Here is a 16,558-nt window from a genome sequence, read left to right as displayed (position 1 = left end):
TAAAAAACAAAGTAATTTGAATGAAAAGGTAGGCAAATTAATTTGCTAATAAAAATATTCAAGATAAAACAATGTCTTGGTTAAAAGTCAATAATGTAAACTTCTAAACATGAAAATCAAACAAAAAATAACAAACCAACCACAAACAAGATTTTTCGGGTATGCTCTGCTGTCTGGTGCATGCATGTTTGCCTGTGCACGCCTATGCCGCCAGTGTGTGTTGAAAACTCATGGTGCTTCAAGCTCTTTGTCCTTGCTACACAAATAGAACCATGTTTTCCAGGTAAGAGGCAACAACTTTCTCTTTCTCACAAGCGGCTTACTGTGTACTGCTGCCTGAGGCCAGCCTGGCAATGGCCATGTCCCAGAGAGGAGGTAAGGAGTTGGGAGGGAGGATTGAGCCAGGCCCTTGGTTGTTGGAGAATCTCGCAACGTGACTGACAAGCAGTCGGAATGCTTCTTTACTCACACAGAATTCAGTAAGCAGGTACAGGTTCATGTTGTTCCAAAACATAGACCGTATTATTTTTGTTTGCGGACGTGTGTTTAACTTTTGCTTGCATATCTTCTGGTCATCATTTATAAGCCATAGGAAAACAAAGTTATCTCTTACATCGTTTCTACTCATCAAACACATAGCCCAGCCTATTCTCAGGCTGGCAGCTCTTGGGTCTTCAAGGACACTAGTCAGAAGGAAAATCTCCAAGCCAGCCCAGGCAGATTGCCATGTCCCCAACAATGTATTATTAACTCTTAGTCAGAGTACCCCAAAAATCCCCAGGCTGAAGCTGCTGCAGTTATTTTTCAAATTCTGGCATAAACAATGTTTTACGTTTTATATCTTTATAGAATTTGTTTATATGCTGAATCCTGGCATTCTGTTGTTCCTTGGTCATATGATACCACAGTGACTCTGTACGAGGACAACTTTTCTAGAAAGGGAGGTCCTGACACCTCATTCTTTTTTTTTAATTTTATTGATTTTTATTGAGCTCTACATTTTTCTCTGCTCCCCTCCCTACCTCTCCCCTTCCATTCAATACTCTTCCACAGCCCCAATGCTCCCAGTTTACTCAGGATATCTTGTGTTTTTCTACGTCCCATGTAGATTAAATCCATGTATGTCTCTGTTTAGGTCCTCATTGTTCTATAGGTTCTCTGGGATTGTGATTTGTAGGCTGGTTTTCTTTGTTTTATGTTGTCTTTCTGGATCTGGGTTACCTCACTCAAAATAATGTTTTCTAGCTCCATCCATTTTCCTGCAAAATTCAAGATGTCTTTATTTTTCTGCTGTGTAGTACTCCATTGTGTAAATGTACCATATTTTCCTTATCCATTCTTTGATCAAGGGGCATTTAGGTTGTTTCCAGGTTCTGGCTATGACAAACAAAGCTGCTATGAACATAGTTGAGCACATGTCCTTGAGGCACGATTGAGCATCCTTTGGATATATACCCAAAAGTGGTATTACTGGGTCCTGAGGAAGATTGTTTTCCTAATTTTCTGAGAAATCGCCATACTGACATCCAAAGGGGCTGTACCAGCTTGCACTCCCATCAGCAGTGCAGGAGCTGACATCTCATTCTCTTATCATCTTTCCACACCATTCTTTGCCCTTCCATATAAGTCCCTGTGTAGGGCAGAGGTAACTTCACTAATCTAACTGTGTTGCTGTATAGGCCATGTCATAGCCTGAGTGTATGGTAGGTAGGAAGACGCTTGTAATCTGGTCTGTGGCCAACTCCTCTAGCCCACCGAATCTTGTTGGCCTTTTTAAGTTTACTTTGTTTTGATTATCTTGTTCCTGAGTAAGTATGGGGACAGATGTTTCAAGAATGTCTCAGAGCCTCATAAAGAGACCTCTGGATTCTCACAACCTCCAAGGCATAAGGAAGACCTCCAAGTAGAGCCAGATGAGGATATCCCCCTGAAAGCAGGAGGGGTAGTATGCTCAGGACTTTCCTGGGTAAGCTTAGAAGCAGTACTCCTGGGATAAGTCATAAATGATTCCTAAGAAATTTTCCATCAACCCAGTATCCCCAAATTGTACAGATAGTAAAAGCTCTCCCAAGCATGCAAACAGCTGTGCTGGCTGAATGACCTGGGGCTCCCATCAAATACAGCTGCGCCAACTGACCTCAGGCTACCACTGTGTGTATATATTACTGCACTGTGTGTGTGCGGTTGTGACAGTTATCTCTTCTTTCTTCATTTCCCCCTGATCCACAGTAAAGCCCGGACCATCCACACACACTTTGGGTCAGGAAGGGTGATGGGCAGTTACCTAGGTACCAGCAGGTGCATCCCCTTAGGACACATCCCTGCACTGCCATGCACGTGCTATTCATCCACAAGCTTCTTATAGGGTGCTCCATAGATCAAGAGGAGCTTTGTAGCCCCGTGGAAAGTAACCAGCAATTGACCTTCAACCTTTGTCGCTCTGGTGTCCTGCTGTCACCGTGGGTGATCCTTATCATCCTGTAGGCTTTCTGCAGGTGTTCACAAGGTTATAAATTCTTGGTATGCCTTTTACTGCAGGCTTAGGTGCTCAAGACTTCCAAGCTCAGGTTATCTCTGAGTCTCAGGGTCCTGAAATCCCAGAAACAGTTTTCTTTTCCTGGAAATGCTTGGGCTGCCCAGAAAGAAACTAAAACTGGCCTGGTTGGTTTCATTTTTTATGTTTACAGGCCCTCGCGGGTGTGAGTCTCAGCAATCAGCCAGCTCCCTCCTGACAGAGGGACACAAGCCAGAGGCCATTCCAGGTCCTTCTTCCAGCCTCACTCTAGGGACCTCATTTACTGCCCTCTGGGAAGGACATATCCGTGGGCTGTTTGTTGTGGAGCCCTGTGCTGCAGTGGCCACTTCAAGAGGCTCCGTATTGTCCACTGTTGCAGAAAAAATTGTGGCTCTGGTTGGCGCCAGAAGTTCGGATTGGTGTTTGTTTGTTTGTTTAACTTTTTATTTATTCTTTGTGGCTTACACATCATGCAACTCAGTCCCACTCATATCCCTGTCCCTTGGTATCTGCCCTCTGCCCTTGTGACCTCCCCCACAAAATAAAATAAGATTTAAGAGAAAAGAAAATAGAAGGGAAAAAAGAAAAAGAAAAATCTCAACATGGAAGCTGTAGTGTGTGTGCCACAGTGAGTCAGGCAGTAAACCCTTTTGTCCATACATCTCTACTTGCAAGTGTTCCTGGCAATGAGTCGTTGGTTTGGCTCAGGGCCTCTGGTTTCTGCTACACTATTCATACTGGGCCCTCACTGGGACTCCTCTTGGATATCCTGTTGTTACCCTGTGTCATGGAGATTCTGTAGCTTTGGATCTGCAGGACCAGCCCCTTCGTAGATGAGGTGGATGTTGGGGTGGGCCAACTCATAGCCTTGGTTCTAGGCCTGGGTGGTTCTAGGCAGGGTTGGTTGGTCAGCCCACCAGCTCTCCCCCATCCTCACCTCCAGGGTGAGCTCTCCAGCACTGCCCTAGCTAGTTCTCCCTAAGCAGCATGAGCAAGGGGCTAGGCAGGTTCTCCTTTCATGCCTTCCAGGCTGACTCACCCACACCTGCACCACCAGGGACAGGTCTACTGTGTTGCCCAGGTGAGCTGTAGAGGCCATTCTGCTCAATGCTGCAGCTGTTGAGGGGCAGGGACAGCTCTCTTACTGTCATGACCTCAAGGCTAGCTCTGCCACCTGCCACAGGCAGTGGGGATTGGAGGGCACATCTCTCCCTTACCCACACCACCTTATAGCGATGTGGGAGCCAGATCTCCCATGCTCACATTCTCAGGCTGGTGCCCATGTCCCAAGCCCCCATCAACAGGGTGACTGGTGTTGGAGGCAGGCCGCTACTTAGTTCCTGGCTGCTTAGCGCCGAAATAATCACACAGAAACCGTATTAATTATATCACTGTTTGGCCCATTAGTTCTAGCTTCTTATTGGCTAACTCTTACATATTAATTTAACCCATTTTTATTAATCTGTGTATCGCCACGTGATGGCTTACTGGGTAAAGTTCTGTCTGGCTCTGGCGGGGCTACATGGCCTCTTCCTGACTCCACCTCCTTTTTCCCAGCATTCAGCTTAGTTTTCCCCACCTACCTCTATTTCCTGTGCAGGGCCAAGATGGGATCTTTATTCATTAATGATAATCACAGCATACAGAGGGAAATCCAACATCACCTTCCCTTTTCTGTTTAAATTAAAAGGAAGGCTTTAACTTTAACATAGTAAAATTACATATAACAAAACAGGTATCAAGCAAGAATTACAGTTACAATATTTATATCTATTTTATCTTTTATCATAACTAAGGAAACTATAACTATAAATTCTTTAACTCCATCAAAGAATCTAGAAGGATATAACATTACCTAAGTAAACTGGAAGTGCATTGTAAGCAACTTCCAAAACTCTAGACTTGACAGAGACATTTCACTGCCTGGACAGTCACTCAAAGTTCTTCTGTACCATTGGGGCATCTATCTTTAACCTACAGGCCCATAGTATCCGGCAGACTTTTCCATAAAGCAGGAAATTTCAAAGACAGTTCCACCCATATTGGCAGTTTGTCAGTCACTTTTTTCTGTGTTCTGCAGAATGTCTGGCAGCCTCTTTCATGAAGCAGGAACCCCAAAAGATGCCTCACCTTCTGTAGGCAAGTACAATTCTCTATGGGTCCAGCATATCCAGTTCACCAAGCAGTCCTGTTGAAGAGTCCCAGAATAAGAAAATAAAAAATGTAGTTTCCAGAAATAAGAATGTAGAAATAAAGAAATATAAAGTTATAAGTCTAGGAGAATGAGAACAGACTGTTAGCCGCTTTCTCAGCAGATCAGGGATCAGGCATTCACAGTGAGCTATTTTCTCAGATGCTTGGGAAGCCTCCATCAGCTTAGGTCATTTCATTTTATAACTGGCTGCTTTATTTACAAGGCCAGAGCTTCCCCCTACAAATTGAGGGTAGTGTCCTGGCCATCCTTGATAAACGACAGATGTGAACTGAGTTAACCTTTAGGAGACAGAGATGCTGACGTCTGGGTTAGGCACTGTCTCTGTTGTGGGAAACTGGCACCATTAAAGGGGAGGTGTGGGGCTTCAGTGTACACTGCCTGGAGGAACCAGGAGAAACAGTGGACAAGGTAAAAACACAGATTTGACTAATGAGCTCTGATAATGGAGGTTGTAAAGTATGGCAGTCTGTACCTGAGTTTTACCTTGAGATAGTGTTAAAACCTTTCTGCTGTCTTCTAAGTTCTCAGCCTAAGAACCAATTAATTCTAATTTATTAACCTTCTGGTGTTACTAGCAGTCCCTTTTCTGACTATTGCTAAAGACATCTGTTTTCTTGCAATTAGTGACTTTCACTGTAATCTGCTCTAAAACTTATTTCATGACAGCTGCCTAGTTACCCATTGACGTTAAAACTCACTCCCCTGCTTAGGGTCTATGTTGACTGACTCATGGGTCAGGAAAATTTCCTTTGTTCAGAGATAATGCTTGGTGCCCCTACTATAAAAAGTGGGTTCAGAAACCAGCCTTTTGCCACAGTCTAACAGACACCATCTCTGGCTGTGGTCTCAGATAGCTGATAAGCTTCTGTGCCCCGTGGTGTTTTTTTTATATATATATTTTTATTTTTTATTTTTAAGTTTGCTTCTGGTTTTCCTAGGATCTGGTTTCTGGAATAAAGTTGTTTCTGGTTTATTAGACTTGGTGGTGTTCTCATCTTTGTACGACCCCTCCTGGACCCAACAATGTAGCTGGGCGGTGGTGGTGCACACCTTTAATCCCAGCACTCAGGAGGCAGAGGCGGGCAGATCTCTGTGAGTTCGAGGCCAGCCGGGGCTACAAGAGCTAGTTCCAGGACAGGCTCCAAAAAGCTACAGAGAAACCCTGTCTCGAAAGGCTTAAAAGGACCTGTGTGCAGGGTCGCCATCTTGCCCAAGTGCCTGACCCCGCATATCCTGGCTGTTTCTGCAGAATAAATGCTCTTTGCTTTTAGAGACTATTTGAGTCTGGGGTCTTCTTCAGCGTTTCTGGACCCTACACATACCAAATCATACCTGGCTGCTAGGTTCTCCTAGCATCCCACAGTCCCTACCTGTTACTTGATATAGCTGGTATACCCCACCCCCTACCCGAAACTTCTCTAGCCCAGGGGCTGAGCTGCCCTTCCCCCTAGAAGGGCTTTCAATTTTGGTTACCTAACCCTTTGGTCTACCCTTTAACCTCCTGGCCCCTTGTTCTCCTGGCTCCCCCCTTCCCCACCTCCATACCTGCCCAGCTCAGGACTTTACTCTGGACTTTCCCAATGTCCCTGCCTCTGGCTACACTCTCCTTTTATCTCCATAAACCTTCCCAAAAGCAGTCACGTTCTCCTTCTTCTTTCTTTTTTCATTCATGGAGCTGTTTAAGTATCTGAATAATCTAAATTATTGATAGAAATTTCATACAAAGAAAAATCTCCCTTTGCCAGGGTAGTGGCACACACCTTTAAACCCAGCACTCAGGGGGCAGAGGCTGGCCTGTGAGTGTAAGGCCAGTCTGTACTACATAGTGAGTTCCAGGACAGCCAGGACTATATAGTGAGACTCTGTCTCAGAAACAAGCAGCTGGGCCATGGTGGCACTTGCCTTTAATCCTAGTAATTGGGAGGCAGAGACAGACTGATCTCTGTGAGTTCAAGGCCAGCCTGATCTACAGAGCTGGTTCCAGAACAGGCTCCAAAGCTACCTACACAAAGAAACCACTGGATCTCGGCTTTCCTATGACGTTCTTGGTTTTAGCTAATGTCTCAGTTTCCCTCGCTTTGTCACATGCGTGGGTCCTGAAGCAGCCCCGTGTTTGTTTGCTCAACAGAAATAGGCTCGAGCTATGTTATGCTTCCCTTGACACAGCCTCAGCTTTTTTCAGTTCTTTGGGTCCATAACTGTCTTAGTTAGGGTTTCTGTTGCTGTAAAGAGACACCTAGACTATGGCAATGGAAACATTTAATTGTGGTGGTTCACTTATATATAGTTCAGAGGTCGAGTCCATTACCATCATGGATGGGAAGCAAGGCAGCATGCAGGCAGACATGGTGCTAGAGAAGGAGCCGAGCGTTCTTATATCTTGATTCACAGGCAAAAGGAAGTGGTCTGAGACACTGGGTGTGGCTTGAGCATATATGAGATCTCAAAGCCTGCTTCTACAAAGGCACACTTACTGCAACGAGACCATACCTACTTCAACAATGCCCCTGAGATATGTTCAACTAGATGTTTACTTTCATATGAATGTATTTTTCAGTCTTAAAATATAATCTTTTCTCATGCCAAAAAGCACAATTAGTTTTGTTTCTTATTCTTCTCCTAGAAATGCCATCTTGAAGTTTTAACTAAGCAGCTATTTAGATGACCGTATCTTTTTCTTTTACGTTGGTTTTTTGAGACAGAGTTTCTCTTTGCAGCCCTACCTGTCCTGAAACTCACTCTGTAGACCAGGCTGGCCTCGAACTCAGAGATCCTCCTGGGATTAAAGACCGGTGCTACCACCACCCAACTAGATGACCATATCTTATATTCAGTAAAATCTAGCATTTATCCTGCTCTTCTATGCAGCATCCTACCTCTACTTAAAAAAAAATAATTGAATTGTATTCATTAGAATATGTATGAAAATATATTCTTGTCTTGAATTTACATAGATCAACAATGACTCACTGTGCACTTGGGGTCTACATCTAGCGATTTGCATCCAGGAAGGCTAACGCAGAGCAGAGACAGTGCTGTTCCTTGTCTTCTGTCTGGTTGTCAGGCAACCGTCTGGGTGCCCCACCCCCTCCTTGGGAACTTTTCAATTGTTTATAGGCTTGCCCACTTTTCTTAAGGATTTGTTTACATGTTTCATTGTGTGTCTGTGCGTCAGTGTGGGTGTGTGGTTGTGAGGGCAGGTGCCCTTGGAGGTCCAAAGAGGTGTCAGATCCCCTGGAGCTGAAGTTATAGGGGGTTGTGAGCTGCCCAACATGGGTGCTGGGAACCAAACTCACGTCCTGTACAAGGATAGTATACACTCTGAAACCTCTGAGCCATCTCTCCAGACCCTAGACTCAATCCATCTCAAAGTCCCAAAGCTAGTAATGCAAAGCATAATATACGTGTTTGCCAGTTTTGCAATGTTTAAAGAGTGTCAAAGAGACACTGTGTGATTTCCTCAGCGGTTCCATCACTGCCCACACCATGGGTCATGATTTTTTGTGTTGATGCCAACACTTCACCACAGAAATTGTTTATCTACAATCTTCTCACTTGTTAAATTCAACTTCAAAATTTTTCCAAACCCAAGAGTTGAGAAGTGGCTTCTCCTTTCCACCCCTCCCACTGGATGAGAGACTGCGTGTCTTCGCACACACTTAAGGAACTTCTGTGCAGCACAATTAATAAAAACCCAGAGACAAATATTGGGGTTCAACCCGAAGATCAGAAAAGCAAAACAGCCAACCACTGGCTCTTATCTCTACCTTGGTCTGAAATGGCGATCCTGCCTCCAGGAATCCTCAGAATGAGACTGAGCCTGAAACCTGTCTCCTCCCATCTTGTATTCCTCTCTAGTGCTGGGTTTAAAGGCTTGCACCACTACTGCCTGGTTTCTATGGCAAACTAGTGTGGCTACTGGGAATAAAGGTGTGTGTCAGCACTGCCTGGTCTGTAAGGCTGACCAGGGTGGCTGTTTTACTCTCTGATCTTCAGGCAAGCTTTAATTATTAAGTACAAATGAAATATCCCTACACTTCTACATTTTGGGGGCACTTCCCCTTGGATCACTAGTATCTTTTCCTCTTATTTCCTACCCTCATGCACAAAAAGTTCTCTGTTAACATGTGAGGAGTATCTGAACCTCCTGTGTGCAAACCTAAGACTACATCCCTGTCTCGTGTCCTTGCACCTCTGAGGAAGTACTTCAAAAAATACTTCCACCCAGGCACGGGTTCTCTTTTGTCTTCTGTTCCTCTGTTATATGAACTGAACAGATCCCAACCATAAGAGGAACAGAGACGTCCTTCATCTCGTGAGTGTGCTCAGTAGAGCACACAAAGCCAAGGCAAGCCATGGGTACATGAATTTAAAAAAAAAATCATTTCTTTCAGGTGTGGTAGTATACACCTTTAATCCTACCACTCAAGAGGCAGAGACAGAGACAGAGACAGAGACAGGGAGATTTCTGTGTGAGTTCAAGGCCAGAATGGTCTACAGAGAGTTCTAGGATAGTCATGGTTACATAGTGAAACCCTTTAAAAAAAAAAAAAAACTCATTACTGAAAACTTTGTGCCCAGAAAGTTTGTGCCGGCATATTTTTGGTAAGACTCATGCTGGCTATGACATGGCTGCCACACAGCATAACATTACAGAGTCCTCTGCTTTCCCAACAAGGGTCACAAAGTCTAGAAGTTCTCACAGCCTGGCCAGGGTGCTTCAGGAACACCCTAAGCCGTCTTTCCAGTTTCCCCATCTTTACAGCCTCGCTCAGAGTCCTCACGCTCCTCTAAGAAAACTTTCTTCTTCAGTAGAATTTTAGCGTCATCAGTCACTATGTCAAGGAAATAATTTTGCAGGTAGTAGCTCTTTCTGAAGTAAAGGCCGGTGGCTATGAGTCCACCGGTGACGGCAAACACTTTCTCCAGGTATTTCACCAGCTTGTCCCCCACAGACTCACCCGTCTCACAGGACAGCAAATGAGGTGACCTAATGGTGGACTCAAGCTCCTCCACAGGCAGGGACAAATCCCTGGCCATGTTTTCCAGTGACTTGTCATCCAGCCCAAAGCAAGACCTGTAGTGGTCCAGGGTCTTCTCCAGCTCCTCAATGTCATCCTTGAAGAAAGCCATCAGAGGGATGGTGGCCGATGCTCCAGACTTCAGAGCCTCCAGCCAGATCTTCTGTTTCAGGACGTCTTTCCTGCGGTCAATAGCTGCCTCGGTTACGTTAGGAAGGCACTGCATGAAGATGTGGCGCTTGTGCGCCGGCAGCTTCTTCAAAAGGGTGGACTCCAGGAGAGGAAAATCAAAACGGGCTACCTCAACACTAGAGACTAAAAAGACCTGCGGGGAGGCCATGCCGGCATTCTGGAGATTCTCCTCACAGTTTTTCCGGATAGTCTCCAGGGTTTTTTCCCTATTGTAGGTTTTGGGTGTACATCTTTCCTGATTCCACAAATCACTATCAATTTTTGTCCGAACGAAATAGAAATTCTTTTTCATTTTTTTAATGGCCTTGGCCAACTGGGCATCGTTCTCTTTAAAGCGAGTGGCTGAGATGATGAGAAAAAAGTCATACTCCTGGAACTTCATTTTTTTCAGATATTCTTCTGGTTTAAAGGTAGCTGAGCCGACCCCAGGGAGATCCCAGATGGTCACGTTAGGGAACTTCGAGTGGGTATACTTCTCTCTAGCCATTGTCGTCTCTACCACCCCGCTCCGAGCTGAGTCAGCCTCTTCATGTCCTATGCCCCGCAGGGCGTTGATGAAAGTAGACTTTCCTGCCCCGGTCTCCCCCGTCACGGCAATGCTAAGAGGGGCCTTCTCGACCTCTGCCAAAGCAGCATTGATTGTAGAAATGGTCTTCTGTATGTCCCCTTGCTCCATAAACCTCTGCACTGAGCTGATGGTCTCCTCAGAAATGACTTTGCTTTCTATCTTGAAAGTTTTGAAAAATGCATTAAAGCTGGAGGCCATATTCTGGGCATTTACATCAGATGTGGAAGAAGTCTGACCCATGGCAGCGGAAGGACACTGGAGGGAAGGCCGAAGTGGGAAAGAAGGTCAAAGGTTAGTATAGCAGGGCAGGGCGCAACTCTGCCTTAGGGCAGAAGCTGCTCTGGGAACTCACACGAGGACTGGGAGCCTTGCCCTGCTCTCTTCATCCATGTTTCCAGGACTTGCCTGCTTTGCTTCCCCAAGAAATTGTTTGTTAATTTCAAGATCTGCTTTGTCAATCCAAACTTTTAAACCTATGTTATTCTCCATCTTGTTTTATTTTGATTATTTTGGGGGAAAAAAAAGTTTGGACACATCTCCATCTAATAAGCGGGAAGAGAAGTGGCACCGTGCGGCAGCCCACTCATGGGGTGACAGTGCCTGGCTTGGAGGTGTCCTGCAAAGTGAGAGTGTAACAGAGGCACAGTATTTGCCTAGCTCGCACCTGGCCCTGGGTTCGACCCTTTCTACCACATACACACGAAAATCAAGGCTTACCATAGAGTTAGAAGATATGAGGCTGCTAAAAGAGCAAAGAGACAGAACAATGTGAGAGAGAGCCCAGGTGGAAAGATGCACATGCCCACATGAAGACAAACACATATGCATAAATTAAAATAAATCCTAGCAGTAAACCCCACTACTGCTCTATAAAAGACAAATATTACCAGGAGACTGGCAAGATGATCACAAAGTGGGAGAAAACACTTGCAAAGTCACATTCAATAAAAGACTGTGACCCTGCCAGGCGGTGGTGGCACCTACCTTTAATCTCAGCATTTGAGATTAAAGCCTGGTCTACATGGTGAGTTCCAAGACATCCAAGGCTACATAGAGATACCCTGTCTCAAAATACTACAAGTAAAATACAAAAAGAAAAAAAAAAAAGAAAGTGGAACACTCACTTCTGAAGACAGCATGGCAGTTCCTTTAGCACTAAACACAGTCGACATATGTACTCCTATACATTTTCATGTTTGTTCCCACAAAAACATACATGTGGATGTTTCTGGATGGTTTATTCATAATTACAAACCTGGGAAATAGCCAGGACACCCTTTGGTAGGTGAATGAGCTAGGAAGATGTGGAATCCCCAAGATGACCACGTACTATTCAGAAGTCCAAGAGCGGAACTGTCAAGCCATGAAAAGACTATGGGGAGAAAAGTCACCTACAAAGGCTACGTGACTCTGCAGCACATCACACATGCTGAGTGACCTTCCAGATACGGCAAAGTTACGGGAAATCAAATCTGTGGTTGGCCCTTGTGGAAGCCTGAGTGAAAAGGCAACACAAAGGATCATGGGCAGTAAAAATACTCAGTGGGACATCGTAAGTGGGTGTGTGCTGAGATGCATCTAGATGAAGACGACCTGGAGGGAACTGTCACATAGTCTCTGGGCCACGACCTGACAGCGACAGTTCACTATTCTGGTGGGGATGCTGGTGATGGACAAGTCCATGCAGATGTGAGGATTGCAGTCTGTGGGGAGACCATGCATGTGCAGGGGGACTGCAGTCTATGGGGAGACCATGCATGTGCAGGGGGACTGCAGTCTATGGGGAGACCATGCATGTGCAGGGGGACTGCAGTCTATGGGGAGACCATGCATGTGTACGAACTGCAGTCTATGGGGAGACCATGCATGTGTACGAACTGCGGTCTATGGGGAGACCATGCATTTGTGTGGGGACTGCAGTCTGTAAGAAGTCACTACCTTTCTCTTGATTTCTCTGTAGAACTAAAACTTCTCTAAAAAGTAAAATATTAACTTTTTTAAAAAGAAGAAATCCCTCTGGGATATCTAATGAGATTCCCTTAAATTAGATTTTATTTATCTTGTGTGTATATAGGGGTGGATAGGGGTGGAGTGCACAAGCAGAGGTAAAACAGCTTGTGAGAGCTGGCTCTCTCCTTCCACCATGCAGCGCCTAAGACTAAATTCAAGTCATCAGGCTTGGTGTCCAGTGCCTTGACCTTCTGAGGCATCTCGTGGCTCAATGGGATTTTCACCTGCACTGAGCCCCCCCCCCCTTACCCTGATCCAGTGTGTGTAGAAAGAGTCCAAACACATCCCAGGAAGCCAGGCACCTGGGGGACTGACTCCTGAAGAATGTCTCACAGGTAGAAGAGACAGTGTGAGTGATTCATGAGTAGGGGTTGAGGAGGACATTGTCGGTCTCACCAAGAAGAACCCTCTGTCCCTTTGGATCTGCCAAGACCTCTCAGGTCACAGAAGATTTATGACACAGGACACAAGAAAAAAATCACAAGTCTAGGACTAAACATAGTGAAATGGGATACAAACCCTCTATGCGGAACCTCATAGAGAAGGGGAGAAATTGCTACCTCAGGAAACCAAGCCAGCGCCAGGATAGGTGTTGGGGCATAGGGCAGGCTGAAGAAAATTCTCTGGCTACAGTGTGGGAGGACTTCTATTGGGGCCTCACTGGCAGTTGCTTGTTAGAGGCCTGGGTCTCCTCTTTGTTTCTACCACTTAGGGCAGTGTCAACTCCAGACCTAGGCTGGTGGAAATTGCAGCGTCTAGTGAATGTGCTAATCAGATCTGGAGCCATTAGCACCCCCCTGACTGTTTACATAGGTTCTCTAGTTACTTGATATCTTATGCATGCTGGGAAAAAAAAAAGCGGCACACTGATTTAAAAAACAATCCATGTGCCAGGGCGGTGGTGGCACATGCCTTTAATCCCAGCACTCGGGAGGCAGAGGCAGGTGGATTTCTGTGAGTTCAAGGCCAGCCTGGTCCCCAAGAGCTAGTTCCAGGACAGGCTCCAAAAGCTACAGAGAAACCCTATCTTAAAAAAACAAAGAGAGAGAGAAACCATTCCGTGCCCCATTCATAATTTTACTGAAAATAAACTTTTAGCTCTTTACTAATCACCTAAAAATCTAGCGTAGCACACTAGCCTTCCTCTCTAGGATTCCCTGGTGATTTAATTCCTTTCTTAACTAACTTTCTCCATTAAGGAGTTCACCTGATGAGTACTAGCCACTCCCACCTTTGAGCTGACAGCCAGGGATCGCTCTCTCTCTCTCTCTCTCTCTCTCTCTCTCTCTCTCTCTGTGTGTGTGTGTGTGTGTGTGTGTGTGTGTGTGTGTGTGTGTGTGAAAACTCATATCTGATTTTTATGGGGCAAAAGAACTCCATCCCTGGAACCTGATAGGGCTGGGGAATTGCTGGTTATAAGGGCATATATGACTGGAAATGTTTGTATTGGAGGGAGAAAAAGAAGGAATAAGGAGAAGAATAAAGAGACATGGATAGAATAGACATTGTGAGTAGATTTCTTAACCCTCAGATTCAAGCCCCCTTCGCCTTTTGTGGTGTCTTTAATTGAACCCTGAGAGGGATTCCTTAGAAGCTGGACTTTTAAGGACCAGGTTAAGACGGGGACTTCTCAAGCATCCAACATGTGTATAGAGTAGCAACTATCCCACCCTGCAGCAACTCTGAGAAAATATACTAAGTGTGAGAATGAGCAAGTCTGAGGATAAGAAGAGTGAACTCCCAGAACCTTGTCTTCTAACTGTTGGGAGCGCATCTATCCACTGAGAAGCAGGAGCAAAAACGAGAGGGAAAGTAGTGTCCTATGTTGGGGGAGGGGAGCGCGCTTCTGCACACACTCTTCCTCTCTGTCCTAACACCCCTGTAAACACAATGTAATGACTTCTACCTTAAAAGTAAGCACTTTTTTTTTTGTAGGGGTCTAAGAATTGAACTCATGGCCTTGTGCATGCTAGGCAAGCACCCAGCTCCCTCCACCTTAAGATTAAGAATAAAAGAAACTGAGAAATTGGGAGACATGAAGGAGGGAGTCCTACTGTCTTCTAAGATCAGAGCTGGGGTTCAAGGTTGACATTCTGAGGACAGAGTTCTTCGCAGAGGTCAAGCCCACATCTTGGTATAGAAATCGAAGTTCAGGAAGACACATGAACTCTTGAGTTTGTGGTTAGAGAATGCTCCTTGTCCTCCAAGTCAACGGTGTTTAGATATTTCATAGGGGATTAGGAGACATCTAGTGACAGATGTTTCCAGTATACAGTCCCTAGCCTTTGACACCCCTGGCTTTTCTATAGCCTGGCTATGAATGCCTTCTGAAAATATTACAGATATTAAGTTCTCTGAATGGCTTTCAGCTGTCTTCCTCCACCCATCCTGCCCCTCAGCCTAAGTCCTTGGCACCCCCAACCACATGAGGCATGCAGGCTGTTCCACCCTCGGGCCAAAAGCCTATAATCCTATTTGTAGACCTGTGTTAATTAAAAACATCTACCTTCTTACTCACCAGCTCCCTTGAGAAAAAGAGATTTCTGGTAGCAGAGTTGACCTCCTAACCTTCCCGCAAGAAGAGCTGAGAACAGATCCAGTGAAGAGCTCCCACGGCGTCAGACACAGCAAGAGCACACAGACCTGTACAGATCTGACTTGACTTGGGAATCCAGGTGAGCTGCGCTTGTGTGACTCCTGCAGAAGAGGCCAGGCTGTGTTTGAAGAGCTCTGAAGTTTATCCCTAGCTGCTGCCCTGCCCTCACAGGAGTCTGGCCAACAGCGGAGAGGGAGTCATACCAACAGTGCAGAGTAGGAACTTCCAGAAACATGAAAATGAAAGTAAACGTCTCATGTAACAGTTCCTAGGCATAGAAACTGAAAGCCACTGGGGCCATAGAGTTGGGTCGCTCTGCTTTTGTTACAATAATAAGGCGCAGGAAATCTGGGCAGGAGGATGCAGTGTCCGAGGAGGGGTCATTTCATCTAGCCCCCGAGGCTGTATTTATGCCATCCAAGAGCTGAACCAGATCTCAGAGCCCACAAACCCACTCATGACCTTGCTCCACCACCTACACAACTAGTCTCTGTGGCGATAAGAAACCAATGTGCTTTCTTTACACCCCTGTCCTGGGTGCAGACTTTTCAAAACTCTCTGCGTCTCCTCATTAACTCATTTTGGACTCTCAGCGAATCTCCAGGTCCCACATAGGAATAAATAAGTAAATACATACATACATACATACATACATACTTGCTCGCTCAGGCTTGGCAATTTGCTAGACTAGCTCTCAGGAGCCCAGAGCGTACTAGATTCACAACATCAGTTTCGTTGTAAAAAGAATACATAGGGCAGGTCTAGGAGGGAGCACAGAGCATGCCTCCCTCCTCCCTGGAATCAGGATACACTCTCCTCCAAGCATATTGGTGCATGAATCACCCACGAGGCTCCACTGAGCTTTATAACCTAGGGATTATGCTGTCTGCCTCTAGGTCCCTTCCCCTACACAGGTGACTCTCACTGCGAGAGGACCTGTCAGGGTGACTAGAAGCATCCCCGGCATCTGAGTCCCTGTGAATGGGAGAGGGGAATCGCCCCCAATTGAGTTCCATTCATCCAGAAAAAGAGAAGTTGCCAATGCTGAAATGAAAACAGTATCACCACAGATATAAGCATTAAACAGCATCGTGATTCCCTATTGATGCTGTAACAAGCTAGGCAGTGCAAATGCATTATGGTGCTGCAGTTAAGAAATTCAACCAGAATTCCTCTAGGCTAAATTCAAGACATCTGCAGGACTGTAGCCCAGTGTGGGGAGAGTGCTCGCCTGGCACCCATGAAGCCATTGGTTCCGTCCTTGGCATTGCATAAGCTGGGCTCGGTGGCATGCACCTGCACTTAGGAGGTTGAGGCAGGAAGATCAGAAATTCAAGGTCAAGTAGTTTCAAGTTTGCTTGCGTTAGTTGAGACTGTCTCAAGAAAAACAGGAAGTGGGGAAAGGGAGGAAGGAAGAAAAAAGACAGCTAGCTAGACATCA

At 45.6% G+C, this 16,558-nt stretch overlaps 1 protein-coding gene across 3 annotated transcripts; it reads right to left on the bottom strand.

The window, feature by feature from the left end:
• Positions 1-3,894: 3,894 nt before the first annotated feature.
• Positions 3,895-15,508, bottom strand: LOC126510961 (T-cell-specific guanine nucleotide triphosphate-binding protein 2-like). 3 transcript variants are annotated; one of them, XM_050157733.1, is made up of 3 exons: positions 15,040-15,508; positions 9,692-10,766; positions 3,895-4,703 (listed from the first exon to the last, which is right to left on the bottom strand). In XM_050157733.1, the coding sequence occupies exons 2-3, from the start codon at positions 10,749-10,751 to the stop codon at positions 4,669-4,671; spliced, it is 1,095 nt and encodes a 364-aa protein (XP_050013690.1). In that variant the 5' UTR covers positions 10,752-10,766; positions 15,040-15,508; the 3' UTR covers positions 3,895-4,668. The 3 variants fall into 3 exon arrangements, with proteins under 3 accessions (XP_050013690.1, XP_050013689.1, XP_050013688.1); XM_050157732.1 differs by lacking the exon at positions 3,895-4,703 and having other exon boundaries at positions 6,304-10,766; positions 15,028-15,497; XM_050157731.1 differs by lacking the exon at positions 3,895-4,703 and having other exon boundaries at positions 6,304-10,766; positions 15,040-15,391.
• Between the last annotated feature and the right edge of the window lie 1,050 nt (positions 15,509-16,558).

This window comes from Alexandromys fortis, unplaced genomic scaffold, assembly GCF_014885135.2.
Source record: "Alexandromys fortis isolate MF-2015 unplaced genomic scaffold, M_Fortis_MF-2015_v1.1 scaffold_103, whole genome shotgun sequence".
In the NCBI taxonomy this organism is placed as follows: domain Eukaryota; kingdom Metazoa; phylum Chordata; class Mammalia; order Rodentia; family Cricetidae; genus Alexandromys; species Alexandromys fortis.
Note: the sequence above shows the minus strand (reverse complement) of the source record. Positions and strands in the feature narration are given on the sequence as shown.